Below are 18,426 nucleotides of genomic sequence, written 5' to 3'. Positions count from 1 at the left end.
TTTGCTAAAATCTGATGAATGTTCTTTCTACACATATCTTCATTTTTCTTTTGGTAATAATCCTTTGTTTAAAAGGGTAACAAGAGGGAAAGGGTGGATCACCCAATATGCACAAATTTTGTCTAGACTCTCACAAATTATAGTTTTTATCCCCCTTATTATGCACACATTGAAGAAATTCTAATCATTTTGCAATGTGATGAACGAAATGAATCTTTATCTAAAATGTGGCATTGTTCATTTAATCTTGTCCTCATTTTCCTATTTTTATCGTTATAGTCGACAAAAATCAACCCTTATCTGATTAATGGAATATGATTTATTAAATATTTGGTCTTCTTCACTCTTCTCAAGCTATAATCAAGACAAAAAGAAACTACACTTTGTAATAAACAAAGTGTGGCAAACACCAATATGAAGAATTGAGATAGAGTGTTTGATTATTAATTGAGCCGGTTTACATTAGAAAAACTAAAAACATATTATATATGATTAATTTGATGAAGTGAACACAATTTCCTTTTTTTTAGTATATGAAATACCAAATAAAATTTAAGATATCATGATTAAAAATTCAAAACATTATGGTAGAACAACTAAGATTCAACATAAAGTTTTAACTAAAACACAAATTCATAAATAAAGTAGAAATCAACACAACTCCCTAAATAAGTTCATCAAAGGACAAATATATGAAAATATTTAACAAAAAAATAGTCCAATATAATCACTAACTCATTTCCAAAATGCATATAAGCCTCGGTTTTATATTTTGAACCACAAAGATGATGTGTTTACTATTAGTTTTTTCTCTTATTCTTGTTAGTGTTGATTTGAAAAAAAATATTCATTTCCTTAGTGAAATGTTTATAATTAGAATACATTATATTGATGTTTTATGAGTTTTTTTTTTTAAATTACACTTCCATCATTCCTTTTTTTCATCATTAGAATTATCTCTCTTGAGGATGTAAGAAGGAGGTACACACATGTAATATGTTTAAAATTTGAAGGGATTTTGTGTAATCTAAAAAGATAATTAATGTAATGTCTTTAAAATAAATTGGAGGTTTTTGTAGAATTCTTAAAAATTCTAGGATATTAGTGTATTTTAAGTAAACTTTAGGGGGTGTTAGATTAATTTACTCTACAAAATAAAAATGATAAAAAAGTAAATAAAAGATAAAAACAATTGTATATAATATTAAATGTCATATTAATTATTTAATGTTGAAGGAAAACTATTTTTTTTTCTTTTTAGTTACTTAAAACTAACCCTAAATATATTGATGGTAACAATTTCTTTTAGAATATTTATACAATAAAAGAAAGAGAATAAAGGAGAAAGAAGCATGAGACAAAACAAAAATGTTACTGTGATAAACATAGATAGAAACAATAATGTTGTAAAAAAGTGTGACAAAACACCATAAAATATAATTCTTAAGAAAAATACTCATAAAAATTGTTGATAAAGATCCTCCTTCTCCACGAACCTTTAAAAGATTGATGAGCATTCCAATGCAATATGCACTCCTGGATTCAGTATCATTCGAAGTAAGCATTACTATTCACTGACATTGTTCTGATTTTGAGAGTTCATTCATATTTGTTTTCTTTCTAAATCCATTCGAAGTAAGCATTGCTGTTCACTGACATTGTTCTGATTTTGAGAGTTCATTCATTCATATTTGTTTTCTTTCTAAATCCACATTTTGTCCCTTGTTTGAGGCCTATACAACATACCTTATCCTTGAATCTCTTCATGTTTTATTCTTCTTTCACTATAGTTAATATTCCACTGAATCATCATAGCTGTCCAATTCTCAGCAACTGGTTGCTCTTGGATTCTAATTATGACATCAATTTCCATGAAAAACAGACAAAGTAACAAATTCCAGCACTGAAAATCATGTGTTTCTAAACTTTGAAGCAACATATTGAAGTGAAGTCAAACAAAAGAGATGATGTCTGAAGAATCACTGAGTATTGTGGTGATCCACTATGCATTAAGAGACTTCAACACAAGTGCAATAAAAGTGGTCATGCAGGGATTTTCACTTGGTCATGGAGACAAGCTTACACTTCTTGTAATTCTTCGCCAAGCTTATAGTCCAACTAGGCTTCCCTTCATTGCACCTGCCAGATTGCGTGAGTCTCACATTCTTTGTTCTTTTCCTTCTTCATAATTCAATTTCTTGTTGTATAAACAATCCATGGCTGTGATTTCTGCAAAAAACATGAAGTTTTTGGGGTCTTTGTGACTACAATTGTGGCCAAATCAGTTGTATTAATTTATCTGCAGTTTCCTCCAACATCAAGAATCACAATGAAATCAAAACCACCATTTAAAACCTTGGTGGCATCATACACATCAGAAAAAGGAACTTAACCATGATGTAGGGATAATTACTGCACTAGATGCACCATGACCTTTGTTTGTGGCATGTGTAGCAACAAAAGATGGGTTTGAGCTTGAATTGTGACAAGTTCTTGTTTTCTTTAATCATATTGGCTACCCTTTTTCTGGTTACTAATATTTTTCTTCACATATTTTAGTCTTGAGAGGTAATTAACATTATAGATTAGTACTTTGGTGTTTCTCATAAATTTCTTATGCATTGGCTTTCTTGTCTTCAGGTGGATTATTTGAGAGTGATCACAAAATTGTTGAGGAAGAAATTGCTAAGAAGAAAGAAGAGCTTCTTAATAATGCAAGCATAAGGGAAATTTCTGAGCAGTGTGAAGCAGACAGGGTTAGATTATAACTTATCTTCATAAGAGCAATTTCTGTAGCTGATAAAATGCATCATTATATTGTATATGAATTGTGGAATAGGTTCCCTGAAAATTATGTCATGGTCAATTTTGATATCACAAACCAATTTCAGTAACAGATTATAGTAGATTTGTAATTTAATTATTTCTAATTCAATCCTTTTATGCATGAAACTACACAGATCCAATTCCAGATTGAAGTTCTTCAGGGCAAATTACCAGAGGTTGCTGTAAATGCTGCCATCCGTTTGGAGGCAACATCAGTTATACTTGATAGGTTAGTCACATTCTTTCAATTTTCTATTTTCTATTTTCAATATTCTTTATATCTAAGAACAAGGAAGGAAGAGAAAGGTATCTTGTTCTTGCATAAATAAAAATAAAACTTACAGAAAAAGGAGTTCATGATTGTATGTGAAAGTATTTATCCAGAGATACTACTACTTTCAGAAGTAAAGTGTTTCTTGTGTTCCATAATTTGTAAAGGCTATTTATTTTATGTTTCTAAGGTCATACCATAGAAGTATCATTTTTAAACTCCTCGAGTTTTTTTTAGAATATTTACTTACTATCTTTTTTATTTAAATTAGTTTTTAACAGTTCTTTTATATCTTTTACATAAAGATTAAAATATATTTATTTATTATTTAGAATTAGGAAATTAAGACTGAGATATTGTAAATATTTGATATTTTGTTACATTTTACTCTGTACAGAATAAAATAAACTACAAGTTCCTCCTTATAACATATCTCTTATATTTCATTTTCAAAATATATATCCAAAAATCTTATATCTCATGGCAACACCAGAATGGAAGGATTCCACTCTTTGATGGCAAAAGTTATGATCTATGGATGATAAGAATGTAAACTTATCTAGAAGGATTAGATTTATGGGAAGATGTGGAAAAGGTTTACATCGTTAATCCATTGCCTAAAAATTCCACCATGGCTCAAATCAAAATGTAAAAGGAAAAGAAGATAAAGGTGAAGTCATGTTTGTTTGCCGGTGTTTCACAAATGATCCTCACCACTATCATGACCCTAAAGTCACTCAATGAAATTTGAGATTATTTGAAAGGAGAATATGAAGGAAACGAGAAGATTCGAGACATGAAAGTGCTAAATTTGATAAGGGAGTTTGAGCTACAAAGGATGAAAAGAGTTTAAGAAATTCAAGGAATACTCAAACAAATTGTTGGGTATTGCTAACAAGATAAATTATTGGACAAGTACTTTCCAAATTCCAAACTAGTTGAGAAACGAAACATCTATTACTTCGTTGGAAAATACAAAAGATCGGTCTACAATTACTTTGATAAAAGTGATACATGTCTTGCAAACAAAGAGCAACAAGATAAATGAGATCAGATCTTCTTATAACAATCTAGAAGTATTCAATGTTCATATCAAATACAAAAGCTTTGCTTTGGATTTGATGAAAGAGGAAGTTGGCTACAAAGGAATAAGATATAAAATAATGATCAAAATCAAAGGAAGATGGATATAAGAAGTTTGATGTCCAAGAGGAGAAAGTAGATGAAGAACTACATTTTAACATCCATCAAAGGTGCAATGTCACTATCATGGCATCCACAATAGAGATAGAAGATGATGTAGATAAAAGAAGAAATATAGTGAAGAATTTCAAATTGAATGAAGATGTGATTCCATAAAAGAAATAGAAAAACAAGAATTGCAAGCAAAAATAAAAAAGGAGGAAACACAAGCATTGAAAGAAGTAGAATCGAATTTATATTAAGGAAAGAGGAATGTTTAGAATATTTTCCTAATATCTTTTTTTTATTTAAATTAACATTTAGGAAATTTTTCAGTTTTTTTATAATATATTTTACTAAAGATAAAAATATATTTATTTTTTATTTAAATTCAGGAAATTAAGATTGAGAAATTGTAAATATTTGATATTCTATTATGCTTTACTCGATATAAAGAATACATAAATAAAATAAACAACATGCTCCTCCATACAACATATCTCTTATATTTCCAAAATCTATCTTCAAAATCCTTATATCCTTACAGTTTTTGCATAATTGTTTATGTGGCATAAATGTGATCATGTTTTAGTGCTTCTTGCAAACTGTAAGATGTCACAAAACATAAAAGCATATTCAAGCTTCCTTGCTGTGTCTGAATTGGTTGATGTGCAGACAGATGAAGAAATATAAGAAGGATTTGAAGCAGAGTCTCTCTTGTTCTTTGTTAATAATGAAACGTGACAACTCTATGCAACACTTGAGAGGGCCAAAGAACACACATCAGTGTGATAGAAGCAATGGAAATGCAAGATGTGTTAGATGTAAGCAACTTAACCTATATAGTTTATCTTGGTATCCTTCTTTTCCAATTCATGAATTAATTGTGTTCTACCACCAACAGATATCATCACTGACCCATCATGATCTATACATACATATATATATACATATATATATATATACATACATATATATATATAGAGAGAGAGAGAGAGAGAGAGAGAACTTCAGAGTTAAAGCATGCAGTCATAACCTACACTATTCAATTCCATGACCAAAAATCAGAGGAGTTACTTCCCCTTTTTTTCAAATCTGCAATTTTCCAAATCTTCAAGACAGAAGACTCATTTATGCAGTTGAAAACTTTTGAAATATTATTTTGTTTGTGAGTGTGTCCATCATATTTCAAATCATTTAAGAAGAATTTAAAAATATTGAAAAGTTGATGCAATGGTGTTTTGAAGCAGGTCCTAAATCTAAATCTCCTCCAAGAATACGGCAAGTGACAAATTCATGCTCCAATACCAGCTCTTCATTTCCTACTCTGGAGAAGTTTTGGTGCCCTGAAAATAGAGAAGACATGGCAAGAGGGTATTGCCTACTACCCTTTACTGATACTCAAAAGACTAATCATACTGAAGTGTATCACATGGAAGCACCAGCAGAACATAACAACAACTATGAAGCTTATCAAATAGTTGAACAATTCAAAAATTCTGTTTGCTCAGTATGCAAAAACAGAAGACCAAAATTTGAAGTGATGAAAGAATTCACATACGCGGAGCTGCATGAAGCTACACAAGGTTTTTCACCAAAAAACTATTTGTCAGAAGGTGGATTTGGTTCTGTCTACAAAGGAATGCTGCAAGGAGGCCTAAGGATTGCTGTTAAGCAACATAAGTGTGCAAGCCTCCAAGGAGAGAAGGAATTCAAATCTGAGGTCAATGCACTCAGCAGAGCTATACATGAGAATGTGGTCATGCTGCGTGGATTTTGTTCAGAAGGAAATAACAGGCTTCTTGTGTATGAATTTGTTTGCAATGGCTCTCTTGACCAACATTTATCACGTAAGAGAAAATTGATTCTAGAAAAAGATACTCCTATGTGAAGAATGAAAATGAATAAACCTTACGATATGATTATTACAAATTGGAATACTAACTAAGACTACAATAATGCAGAACACTCACGTAAGCCTCTTACTTGGGGAGAAAGGATCAAAGTAGCTATTGGAGCTGCAAAAGGCTTATTGTTCTTGCATCAGAACAATATAATACACCGAGATATGAGGCCTAGCAACATCCTTGTTACACATGATTATGAAGCAATGGTAATAAACCACATAGCTTTAGAGAATAGTAATAATAGCATTTGAAAATACCTTAGACTCACCAACTTTATAAAGCATATATGCTATTAAAACATGATGTAATTTAGTTATGAACCATAGTATTATGACTAGTATATGTGAGCATAACCTGCAATGAACTTGAAAAATATGATAAATGGTCAAGCTAAATTTGCATCCTTCCATAAATTGCTTAATAAAATATATATTATTGCTTCTGAAACATTGAGTAACAGGAATTTTCATCTACTTGTCAGCTTGGAGATTTTGGTCTGGCTAGAACAGAACAAATGGACTCCTTATACTCCACAGATGTTGTTGGAACTATAGGGTATTTGGCACCAGAATATGCAGAATCAGGAAAAATGTCAACCAAGACAGATGTGTATTCTTTCGGTGTGGTTCTTCTTCAGCTAATAACTGGAATGAGGACTGTAGACAAACGTCTTGGCGAAAAAAGTCTTGTGGGATGGGTAACAATTTCAGTAAAAAAATACTTTTAAATTTTGAAAATAAAGCTTATTTTATATAATATATATAGGAGCTTTAGTTTATATAGAACTAGGTAACCCTATTGTTACAGATAATGAAAACAGTAGCTCTGATTCCAAAGACATTTGGCAAACCTTGTTAAATCCTGTATTCTTATGTGAGCATGTTTATTCTGTTCTTCTTTAGAATTTAGTTGCTATTGCTAACAAACTGCTGCTATACAAGAATTGAGGATTTCAAACTCATGGTAAAATAAATTTTCTCATACCATGTTACAATTTGACTAGGCATTGCCTTACATCATTCCAATGTACAAGTTCATTTAAATTATTAACTTTCTTGCTTTCTTTCAGGCTAGGCCACTACTTAAAGAAAGAAACTATCCAGATCTAATTGATGAAAGGATGATGGATAATCATGATTGCCATCAGCTTTTCTGGATGATTCGTCTAGCAGAAAAATGCCTCAGCAGGGATTCTCAGAGGCGATTATCAATGGATACAGTAAGTCTAAACTAAGTGAGTTTCTCTAAGGGTATGATGTTATTGGAAACTCTATTGACACTTTGAATACTCTTAGAGATATTTATAAATCTTCTATTGTTCTTTCTTGAACATTTATGCCCACATAGATCAAAATAACAGAGAAGTACTGTGATTCATGCTCATTTTCAAACATCAATTCTCTCTTTAGATTTAAACAGAAAAAATAGTCCATGCACTTACGCTGTCATCTAATCATATGGGAGAGAGTATATTAAGTGTATTCTCTATACTGACTTGTTGTATATATGTGTTTGCAGGTGGTCATTGCCTTAACTCATATACTGGAAGGCAACACATGCAGTGTTGTACTAAGAGACTGCTCTCCAGCACAGTCAGATTCATCCTATGACATGTCAGACTTGCTTATCTCAGATACCTCTCAGGAGATAGAACGTGAACATGCAAGCATCTATGCAGCATATGCTCCTATTTGCTTAAGACTTCCACCATCTCCTCCACTAGGAAGCACTTCCTCAAGCACATCAAGCATGTTCACAGGGCGGAGTGAATCTCCTTTAGATGATTTGTCCAATAATGAGAATAAGGGTAAAAGGGCAAATGAACAAGGTGGGATACTCTAAACCATCATGGTCTTGTTTGAGTTGTTCGTAGGATAATAAGATAGAGTATCCATTGTATAAGTAAAATTGATTGAAAGTCTCCTTTTTCAGTATAAATGATGTCTTGTTGCTTCATTCCATAAAAGAATTTTTTTCCTACACTCAAATATCTTTTGTATCAAGGGAAATGGTGTTAAATTTCATCATTGCTTCTTTACATAGAATATTTATTTTCTTATTTTTCACAAAAATAAAAATAAAAGGGAATTATGCAGAGTTACTTTGTTTAATAACTCTATGCAAAAAGAGAGTTTACAGCTTCATTGACAGCAGAAGCATTGTTGCTTTGAACTGTAACCATGTACAGCAAAAGCAACAAACAATATTATAACAAAATAAAATTGCGGCAGTAGGCATTTGACAATAGGATGTGAAAATTACAGACCTTCCACACTATATCTACTGCACAAGTATGGTGCACATGAATAGTAATCTCATGTAACATATCATTTGTATATTGTTCTCAACTCTGCTTAACATTCCAAAGCTTATTTACCTATAGATATATGATGAGTTTGATGATGCTGCAACCACTGCAATTCATCACACTCCAGAAGCATGGGACTACATTCAATTCAAAGATGTGATACTTAAAGTTACTAATGTAAGGCTCTACTATAGGTCGTTCCCTTCTAATTGCAAGAGAATCCAAATATCAGATAAATAACTCATACTTCTACAACCATGATGAAAATTTTGGGTTTAGGAAATAATTATTTCGTGATTACAATGGAATACAACAGCTGAAGAGAGCCCTTTCAAAGTTTCATGATTATTTAGAGGAAAACAAAATTGAAAGTATAGAAATGTACTTGCATCATAAACCTCTAGCATAGATAATTCAGTTAGTTCAAGAGCAATCAATGTCCATAATCTTGTTAAAAAACATTTCCTACATTCTTTATAATACAGAAAAATAATAAATATCGGTTCATATGTCTGCACTCAAACAAATGTCTAAAGCACACTGGAATAACCATCTTCCAGGCTAGCAACTAGCTACTCTGCAACTCATGAACCACTGGCATTCAAAGGTTCTGGTGAGACTATGGTTAACCCTGACACAAGAACCAAAACCCCACAACTGACTTAACTGAGAAGTTCCAGAAGTCACATGGTTATGGTCAGTGGCAAAATGGTCTCCAAGAAGGCTCATTGTTGTATCAGTTGTGATGGCTTGGTTCTTGTCATGCCAATCTGAAGCAAACAAGAAGTCTGAACGAGTGACAGTCAAGAGGGACAAGGTGTGATCTTCACAGTCAGAAGTCCAGACCTGATCAACAAACTATCATTTTGGAATGTTGCCTGCACATGAATTAAGGAACTAAGGATAAAAGAATTCATAGCGATATACCAACTCTATCATATAAAATAAGTATTAACAAGTATCTAAGGCCTCGTAATATAACATGAAATCTCCAAAATAATTAAGAAATTTCAGATTATGGCCAAAGTAGTATGTGATCATTTATAAAGATGTGAAATGTTCTCAGTAATTAAACATCCCAGCACATTGAAAATTACTAACCAGTAAATGTCTGAAGGGATAGCTGTTGTTCAACGAATTCTCTGTGTAAGAGCTGGTCACTCATTCAATTAAAATTATTTTGATTTTAATATGAATATTTAACTAAATAATATAAGCATCGTTATACAACTTCAAAAGTGAATATGGATAATTGTAATTTTTGCACGTAAAACAGAACATTAAAAAGACTATGCGTCGATGCGTGATGAAAATGATCAATTAGATATTAAATTATTTGCACCAAATAAGATTGTTTTTGAGATGCTTCAAAGATAGTGTGGAGAATTGGCACCTGATGAAAATGTACGCATATGAAAATTGGAGTCTTAGGAATTTCCAATTTGTGCCTCGTTTTATATGTTTACTGGTTTCCAATCAACCCATATAGCTTTAATGTGAGCAATCTTTATCCAGTCTTCGCCTTCTTCTTTCTTGCACCGTGAGCAATCTTTATCCAGTCTTCGCCGCCTTCTTTCTTGCACCGCTGTTTGAGCAACGGGCAACTTTCAATTCTGAGTTCTGAAATGGATTCGGGTAAACCCTCCTCTGGCAAACATTGGAGTATTGGACAATTTTCAATAACCAATTTCTGAAGAGAGGAGAGGTGACAGAGACCCCTGTAGTCCAGTTTCTTAAGTTTTGGACAATCTTTTACTTCTAGCTGAGTAATAGAGAGTGGGAGAAAACCTTCATCTGGAAAACACTCCCCATCCACTTCATTAATAGACAAAAGTTGTATGGAAGGGTTGGTTCCCCAACCACCCTTCTTTAGAGAGGCAACAAGTTTGGAGCAATTCAAGAGACGCATTTCTTTTATATTTGATGGCAAACATCCCTCAGACAACTCCAGTTCTGGACAATCACGTATGGACAGATAATCAAGAGATGGAAGGAGGTCAGACATGCGTTTAGGCATTGATTTCAATTTCTCAATTTCTGTAATATAAATTTTTTGTATTTGAGGTGCATGTAATCCTTCATTTGGAAATGATTCAAATTCAGAGCAGTGATAAATTGACAGACTCTTCAAATGATGATGAGGGTGCTCCTGTGATATTATCTGTAGGTTACGACAGTTGGTTAAATTAAGCTCGTGGAGTTTTGGGAATAGGTCTAGAGGGAAGTTCGTGAGAGAGTCACAACATTCTCTAATTTTCAAAATTAAAAGGAAATGGTAGCAGTGGTTTATGGGAATATTCATGCCCGGACAATCAAAAATTTTCAAGTATTGAAGATGGTTCCCTATCATATCAAATGAAGATGTCTCCATCTCCACACCTTCAATTTCTACCCCGCTGGGAGTCGAAGCTACAAGTTGTCTGCAACGCCTGATATATATATCCTTTAAATGAGGAAGATCTGGCAAGTGCCCTTTCAGTTTGGGACAATCATGCAAAGAAAGAAATTGAAGACTTGGAAAAGCACCTGTCATGCATTGCCATTCTTCCAATTCCTCCATATCAGTAATGATCAACTTTTCCAAGGATGCAAAAGCAGAAGAGCTATTCCCGTAAAAATCAGCATCTATCCTCACTATCTCATCAAGGCCATCAATTGTCAAGTGCTTGAGAGATGTCAAAAGTCCAAGTGAAGGCAACCATTGGCAATATTTACATTTATACAAACTTAGGGACACCACATTCAAAACAAATGTATCAGATAACCAGCTTGGAAATTGTGGACCCCAATAGTGAAAGATTGACAAATGCTTCAAATGTTTAGAAGGTTGCAGATTCTCAAGTACTTCTCTTTCTTTTATTGGATCCTCATTGTTCCGCTCGAAATTCCATATTAAACGTAGCTTCACAACATGTGTTTTATTCTTCAAATCTGCTGCCAATGCATCACAGGGATCCACAATATTTTCAAGATTTCTAATTGACAGTTCTCCGTGAAGATCAAGTTGTCCTAGTTGTTGAATACTGAACTCACTACTACTTTTTCCAACCTCAAACTTACCCATCCATACTTGAAGATTCTTCAACTTTCCTAAAAGCATTGGAACCTTTCTTAAAGTAGTTCCGTCAAGTTCAATGCGGCGCAACTTAGTGAGCTCATGCAAAGTCGAGGGCAGCTCCTTCAATAAGTCACAGTCGTTCAGCTTCAACACTTGCAAGTTACAGGGTGAACACATTGAGTCGGGAAGTCTCTCTATAGAGGTACCAGAAAGGTCTAATGAACGCAGATGTATGAGATCAGTTATAGTGTCAGGCACCTCTTTTATGTTACTACAATAAGACAGAGATAGGAGTCGTAAGAACTTAAAGTTCGAGATCAACTCTTGAATTGACATCTCACAATTCGTAGATGTAGACAGAAATGTTCGTAGCCTTTTAGCATCACATAAACTCCTATACTCATCACATTCAATAGGATCCATGTTTACAATTGAAAAGTGACGGGTTGTCTTCGGTACGCTTCCTGGTCTATCAACACCCAACCTGTAGCAGATATCACCAGAAACATATTTTGCTAAATCATTCAGAAGGTCGTGCATCACAAAATATCTTCCATCCAACGAATTTGACTGATAAAAGAATGACCTTGATAATAGATCATTGAAGTACTGTTCACCTATTTCTTCTAGAGGCTCACTCTGCTGAGAACATTGTAGGAAATTTTGAGCCATCCATGAGAGAATTAAGCTCTCCTTCTCAAACTCATGGTCTTTGGGGAATAACGCACAATAAGCGAAACATGTCTTGAGATGAGAAGGAAGATGGTAATAGCTCAACAACAAAGCGGGGAGAATTTTACCATCTTCAATTCGTAAGTTCCATATGTTGCTTCTCAGTACACTTTCCCACTCTGAAACAGATGACTTTGACTGTAAAAGAGATCCTACCATTTCAAGGGCCAGAGGCCGTCCTTGGCACTTTTCAACTATCTGCGTGCCAATCTTCTTCAACTCGGAATTAGGCTTAGAGTTATCATTTTGGAATGCATGTTTAGCAAAAACTTGCCAGTTGTGATCTTCTTGTAGTTGCTTTAGTTGGCGAATCTTGTTTGACTCCATGATAGAAGCAACTTTGTTACTACGTGTTGTGATAATAATTTTACTTCCCTTAGCCCCATATTTAAGAGGAGTTTGCAATGATTTCCACTGGTCTCGGTGTTCGTTCCGAACATCATCAAGAACGAGGAGAAACTTCCTTCCCGTTAACTTTTCTTTCAATCGTCCCTGAACCATTTCTAGGTCTACACTATCATCTTTTGATTTAGTGATTGCCCCAACAATTGCTTTTGTTACCATAAAAACATCAAATTCATCCGAAACACAAACCCAACCTTTGATAGCAAATTTACCCTCTATCATTGGGTCATTGTACACATGTTGAGCAAGTGTGGTCTTACCCATCCCACCCATACCCACAATAGAAAGTATTGATAGTTGGCTATGCTCTTCAGTGTCAGAAGTCATCCATTTGAGGATCATTTCTTTTTCATCATCTCTTCCATAAATAACATTTTCATCCACTAAAGATGTTGATGGCAATTTCTGTGACACATTACTACTCAACCCTAACCCAATCCCTACCCCGCCAGCATTTTTCAAACCTAGATAATCTTTTTGGCTTAGAAGAGATTCAAGGTCATCAAGGACTTCTACAATCTTGGATTCAAAATTGCATACCTTGCTAGAACTGCTCTGGGATTGAACTTCCAACTCAGATCTGGAGAATTCATACTCTATTTCCTCCATCAGATCCTCTGTATCAAGCAACACATCTCTGACCTCATCAAGCCATGCCTTCACATACGGATCTCTGAACTGCTTCAGTTCTGCATCATCAACCACAGCCTTAACGGATACCAGCTTCCTCTTCAACTTCTTCAGCAACTTCACATCGAGCTTTTTTCCACGAAAGTAGTCAAAAACTTGACGAGAACCAAGCCTGTCAAACAGCACCTGAAGAACAGCACCGAAAAGAGCACCACTAAGTGTTTCTATCATTGGCATGGTTGAGAAGGAAGTAACCTAATCAAACAAAAGAAATGACTGAAAATTAGAAGCAGAGCGTAATTATGTGAATGAATGGTCACTGTTCTCTAGATTTTTACTTTTGAAAGACCAGAGTCAACATTGACCCATACTGAATTTTAACAGGTCATTTCTTTAACAAAAAGTGTTCATAATTCAGTCATAATTCTTTATATTATTTTATTTTATTATAATATAAATGGTTATAATATAATTTTTATTATTATTATATAACTAGTTACTATAAAATAATAATAATCAATATTATTAATAAGAATTTTTATTACAAGAATAAGAATATGGTAATAATATTTTTTTTATTATAATTAGTATATTATTATAAAAAGTATTGTAAACATTACTAGAATAAAGTATTAATTATAATAACGAAATTAATATCAACAATATTATTATAACTAATATATCTTCTATAATAGTATAATATTAATTATGATAATAATAATAATAGTAATGTATTATTATAATTATAAATAATTGTATTTACTATTATTATTAATATTGTAAAATATAAGAATTATTGATGATAATAATCATTTTACTAATATTATTTTCATTATTATAATTATTTTATAATTAAATTTTAAATAATATATTTGAAAAAATTTAATATTTTTACAATACTAAAAAATAAATAAAATAAAAGAAAGTAAAAATCTAAAAACAAGAGGTGAGAAAATAAAATTTGAATCAAACATCATTATGTATCAAATCTCAGTTACATGTATAGATGAAAATATCATCTTTTTGCATGAGTGGTGCTCATGATCCATAATATGAACAAGGTTCTATCTCTCTCAACACTTAACATATAAAGAACATAAAATGGAGTGCACCCATGTGTGTATCTTTACCAATCGGTGTTCTTTATGTAAGATATTGTCCCTTATTCCTTTATGAGGTTTCATCAGGATCATGATGTAGACGGAAGCTCATTGGGTTATGATTTCTTTAGTTGGGAATTGCATCTGACAGAGAAGGTTAGTATAAATCAAAGTTCTTTAGGGAAGGAGATGTATATAAAAACTACTCCAGAAGAACTCCATAATGCCTTTACGGAGTTTTTTGCAAGAAGCTCTCAACGTGAACACACTATTGGCTAATAAGAATAAAGAACTCAAGGTCCAAAACACATAATTAAGGTTCATGAAACCTCTGTGTGGCAGAGGTGTCTGATTTCCAAGAATAGTAATTGCATTTGAAAATACCTTAGACTCACCAACTTTATAAAGCATATATGTTATTGAAACATGATGCGATTTAGTTATATGAACCATAGTTTTATGACTAGTATATGTGAGCATAACCTGCAATGAACTTGAAAAATATGATAAATGGTCAAGCTAAATTTGCATCCTTCCATAAATTGCTTAATAAAATATATATTATTGATTCTGGAACATTGAGTAACAGGAATTTTTACCAACTCGTCAGCTTGGAGATTTTGGTCTGGCTAGAACTGAACAAATGGACTCCTTATACTCCACAGATGTTGTTGGAACTATAGGGTATTTGGCACCAGAATATGCAGAATCAGGAAAAATGTCAACCAAGACAGATGTGTATTCTTTCGGTGTGGTTCTTCTTCAGCTAATAACTGGAATGAGGACTTGTTGTACTAAGAGACTGCTTTCCAGCACAGTCAGATTCATCCTATGACATGTCAGACTTGCTTATATCAGATACCTCTCAGGAGATAGAAGGTGAACATGCAAGAATCTATGCAGCATATGCTCCTATTTGCTTAAGACTTCCACCATCCATCTCCTCCACTAGGAAGCACTTCCTCAAGCACATCAAGCATGTTCACAGGGCGGAGTGAATCTCCTTTAGATGATTTGTCCAATAATGAGAATAAGGGTAAAAGGGCAAATGAACAAGGTGCTCCTATTATATATCTCCTTTTTATGTTCTCAGTTTACAAGTATAGATGAAAATATCATCTTTTTGCATGAGTGGTGCTCATGATCTATAATATGAATAAGGTTATATCTCTCTCAACACTTACATGTAAAGAACATAAAATGAAAGAGGATCCTTCATTCGACGAACTTGTATTAGGATTGGAGTGCACCTATGATTGGTGTTCTTTATGCAAGATATTGTCATCAGAAGCAAATGGAACACACTTTTGGCTAATAAGAATAAAGAACTCAAGGTCCAAAACACATAATTGAAGGGTGATGAAACCACTTTGTGGCAGAGGTGCCTGATTTTCAAGAAAGAGATAGAGGTCCTTATAATTAAGGGGAAAATCCTTAAAAATTAAGGGTCTAAAGCATAGTTTAACCGATATGATCATCTCCCATATTACTCTTAGCAGGAGCACCAGGAAATGCTTGACTAAGGGAATTTCGATGTCAAGAAGGATTTATTCAATGGAAATCTAAATATGGTTGAAGAGATTCCCAATGTAATGGAGAACTAGGACCAACCACTCTCGAGGTTAATGGTAATGAGGAAAGGTGGTAAACTTAGAGTGATTCTAATGTTGTATTCTTTTTTAGTTGCGATGTTGTCGGTTTTTAGTTGTTGTAAATTGGTCGTTAGTACCCTTTTCCCGATTTGGGTATAATGTGGATATACATCTTTGTGAAGATTACGTTCAAATTTTGAAGTTCGAGATTATTAGGTCGCCCAGAGGTGTTAGATCGTCTAGTGGTTTGAGATTGTCTATCAGTTTGTCATTGTCTATGGATTTCAGACCATCTAGTGATTTGTCATTATCTGATGAATATCACAATCGTTTGATGAGTTAGCTTTTGTTTATGAAAAACCAGAAGATTAAATCTTAGATCGTTTGTCTCTTTCTTAAACTTCCAAGTAGTTGTTAGTGCACTAGTACAAAATTTGAAAACAACGACCATTTATTTAGTGCGGCTTTGCGTTTAAACGCATTTGTAAAAAACGCGGTGGCATTTTTGTAATTAAATTGATTTACAAATGCGGTCTTACCCTAGAACCGCATTTGTAAATCAATTTTACCCTAAAAATATAAGCGCGCCACTAGTTTTCACTTTCACTTTCGTCTTCTCCGCTCTTCGTTTCAACTTTCTCAGCTCTCTCCGCTTTGCATTGTAAGTGTCAGCTCTCTCCGCTTCAACGTTTGTTTTCGTTTTCGTTTTTGTCATTGTCATTATTCACTTCCTTGGCATTGTCATTTCGTTTCCTAACTCGTTTTTGGCATATAGCTGGTTACTGTTCTATTGGGTTCGCTGGTTTTTTCTGCTCCGCCACCGCCACAACTTCCGCCACCGCCTTCGCCTTCGTCTTCGTCTTGTGCCTCTGCCACTCCGATCACCATCAACCTAAAGGTTGGTGTTGTATTTATTTAATATTTTGAATTTATATTTAATATTTTGAATTTATATTTAATATTTTGAATTTTTATTTAATATTTTAAATTTTTATTTAATATTTTGAATTTTTATTTAATATTTTGAATTTTTATTTTTCTGTATTATAATATATATTTAATTAATAACTAATACAACTTGGAATTTATAACTAATAACTAATAATTTATATATTTGTGTGTATTTTGAATTTTTGTATTATATAATTTCTATTTTCTTAAATTTATTTTATATATAAATTCTATTTTTGTTTTTTATTTTTTATCTTTAATTTTTATTTAGTAATTTTTTATTTTTTATCTTTAATTTTTATTTAATAATTTTTTATTTTTTATCTTTAGTTTTTATTTAATAATTTTTTTTATAGTATATATAATAAATAACAAATAACTAGAATATGAGCATACAACACTAATTCTGCATGTAATTATTTTTATTTTTTGCACTTTCTCTTTGCATATCTTTCTTTTTTTCCCTGACATCATTTATTTTTTATAATTGTCACTTTAAACTACTTTTACTTAAATAAAAATGAATATGATATTAATCTTTATGGAATTATAATTCTATAGTGTATTAAACTTTATTCTAGAATTATAATTTTAGAAGTGACATATTTAGTTAGTTGTTAATTACATTTTAATAAAAGTTTTATGTTATGTTAGTTATTGTTACTTTTAGAATAGAAATATCGTGTTTGGATTGAGTCCGGGGGTGTTCGACCCTCGGCAAATGTGTGAGATTGAAGAAAATACTAATTATTAGAAAATCCTAACTATATTCCAAAATATATAATGGATCGAAGTTGGATTAATGTTGTTCGTATAAGTGATGAGTACGAAAGGGGAGTAGAGGAATTTATACAATTTGCGCAGCGTAACACGATTATTAGTGGTCATGATGGAGCAAAGATCAGGTGTTCGTGCGTTAACTGTTTGAATGGAAGGATACTGGATGTGAATATCATGAGGGAACACCTACTATGTGATGGGTTTCTTCGATCTTATACAACTTGGACATGGCATGGTGAATTATTAAATTTACCACGTGTTTCCGTAACTGAAGAATATGTGGGTTCTACCATGGATGAAGCAGTACACGATGATGGAGATGATGATCGATTGGAGGACATGATTCGTGATGTGGGAGCTGAGTGTTTTGCAAAAGCGCATGGATATGAAAGTATGTCAAAAGATGCAGAGACTTCTTTGTATCCTGGATCAACTAACTTCACACGGTTGTCGGCGGTGTTAAGATTGATGAATTTGAAGGCAATAAACGGATGGACTGATAAAAGCTTCACGGAATTGCTCCAGCTGTTGAAGGATATGCTTCCAGAGGGAAATAGTCTACCTAATCGTAATTACGAGGCCAAAAAGATTCTTTGTCCAATGGGTATGGAGTACAAAAAGATACATGCATGTCCTAATGATTGTATATTATACCGGAAAGATTTTGAATTGTTGAAAAGTTGT

The 18,426-nt window shown here is 32.9% G+C and overlaps 2 protein-coding genes across 3 annotated transcripts; one reads left to right on the top strand and one right to left on the bottom strand.

Annotated features, from left to right (window-relative positions):
- Positions 1-1,500: 1,500 nt before the first annotated feature.
- On the top strand, positions 1,501-8,152 carry LOC137810780 (inactive protein kinase SELMODRAFT_444075-like). 2 transcript variants are annotated; one of them, XM_068612206.1, is made up of 10 exons: positions 1,501-1,557; positions 1,883-2,151; positions 2,641-2,756; positions 2,961-3,055; positions 4,955-5,103; positions 5,530-6,129; positions 6,244-6,392; positions 6,668-6,883; positions 7,256-7,405; positions 7,705-8,152. In XM_068612206.1, exons 2-10 carry the CDS (start codon positions 1,965-1,967, stop codon positions 8,026-8,028), a joined length of 1,986 nt encoding a protein of 661 aa, XP_068468307.1. In that variant the 5' UTR covers positions 1,501-1,557; positions 1,883-1,964; the 3' UTR covers positions 8,029-8,152. The 2 variants fall into 2 exon arrangements, with proteins under 2 accessions (XP_068468307.1, XP_068468316.1); XM_068612215.1 differs by lacking the exon at positions 1,501-1,557 and having other exon boundaries at positions 1,791-2,151.
- A 727-nt stretch (positions 8,153-8,879) lies between these two features.
- Positions 8,880-13,664, bottom strand: LOC137810771 (putative disease resistance RPP13-like protein 1). The gene is made up of 2 exons (XM_068612196.1): positions 9,888-13,664; positions 8,880-9,372 (listed from the first exon to the last, which is right to left on the bottom strand). Exon 1 carries the CDS (start codon positions 13,554-13,556, stop codon positions 10,002-10,004), a length of 3,555 nt encoding a protein of 1,184 aa, XP_068468297.1. The 5' UTR covers positions 13,557-13,664; the 3' UTR covers positions 8,880-9,372; positions 9,888-10,001.
- Between the last annotated feature and the right edge of the window lie 4,762 nt (positions 13,665-18,426).

This window comes from Phaseolus vulgaris, chromosome 11 (genome assembly GCF_000499845.2).
Source record: "Phaseolus vulgaris cultivar G19833 chromosome 11, P. vulgaris v2.0, whole genome shotgun sequence".
NCBI classification, from domain to species: Eukaryota; Viridiplantae; Streptophyta; class Magnoliopsida; order Fabales; family Fabaceae; genus Phaseolus; species Phaseolus vulgaris.
The sequence above is the reverse complement of the archived record's forward strand: the minus strand, read 5'-3'. Positions and strand labels throughout refer to the sequence as shown.

What these genes read in the sequence shown, in the direction of transcription:
- LOC137810780 (XM_068612206.1), top strand. Translation starts at nt 1,965, where the DNA reads ATGATGTCTGAAGAATCACTGAGTATTGTGGTGATCCACTATGCATTA. An exon ending in CATTGCACCTGCCAGATTGC is followed by an intron (nt 2,152 to 2,640) that starts GTGAGTCTCACA and finishes TCTTGTCTTCAG; the next exon opens with GTGGATTATTTGAGAGTGAT. An exon ending in CACATGATTATGAAGCAATG is followed by an intron (nt 6,393 to 6,667) that starts GTAATAAACCAC and finishes TCTACTTGTCAG; the next exon opens with CTTGGAGATTTTGGTCTGGC.
- LOC137810771 (XM_068612196.1), bottom strand. Translation starts at nt 13,556, where the DNA reads ATGCCAATGATAGAAACACTTAGTGGTGCTCTTTTCGGTGCTGTTCTT.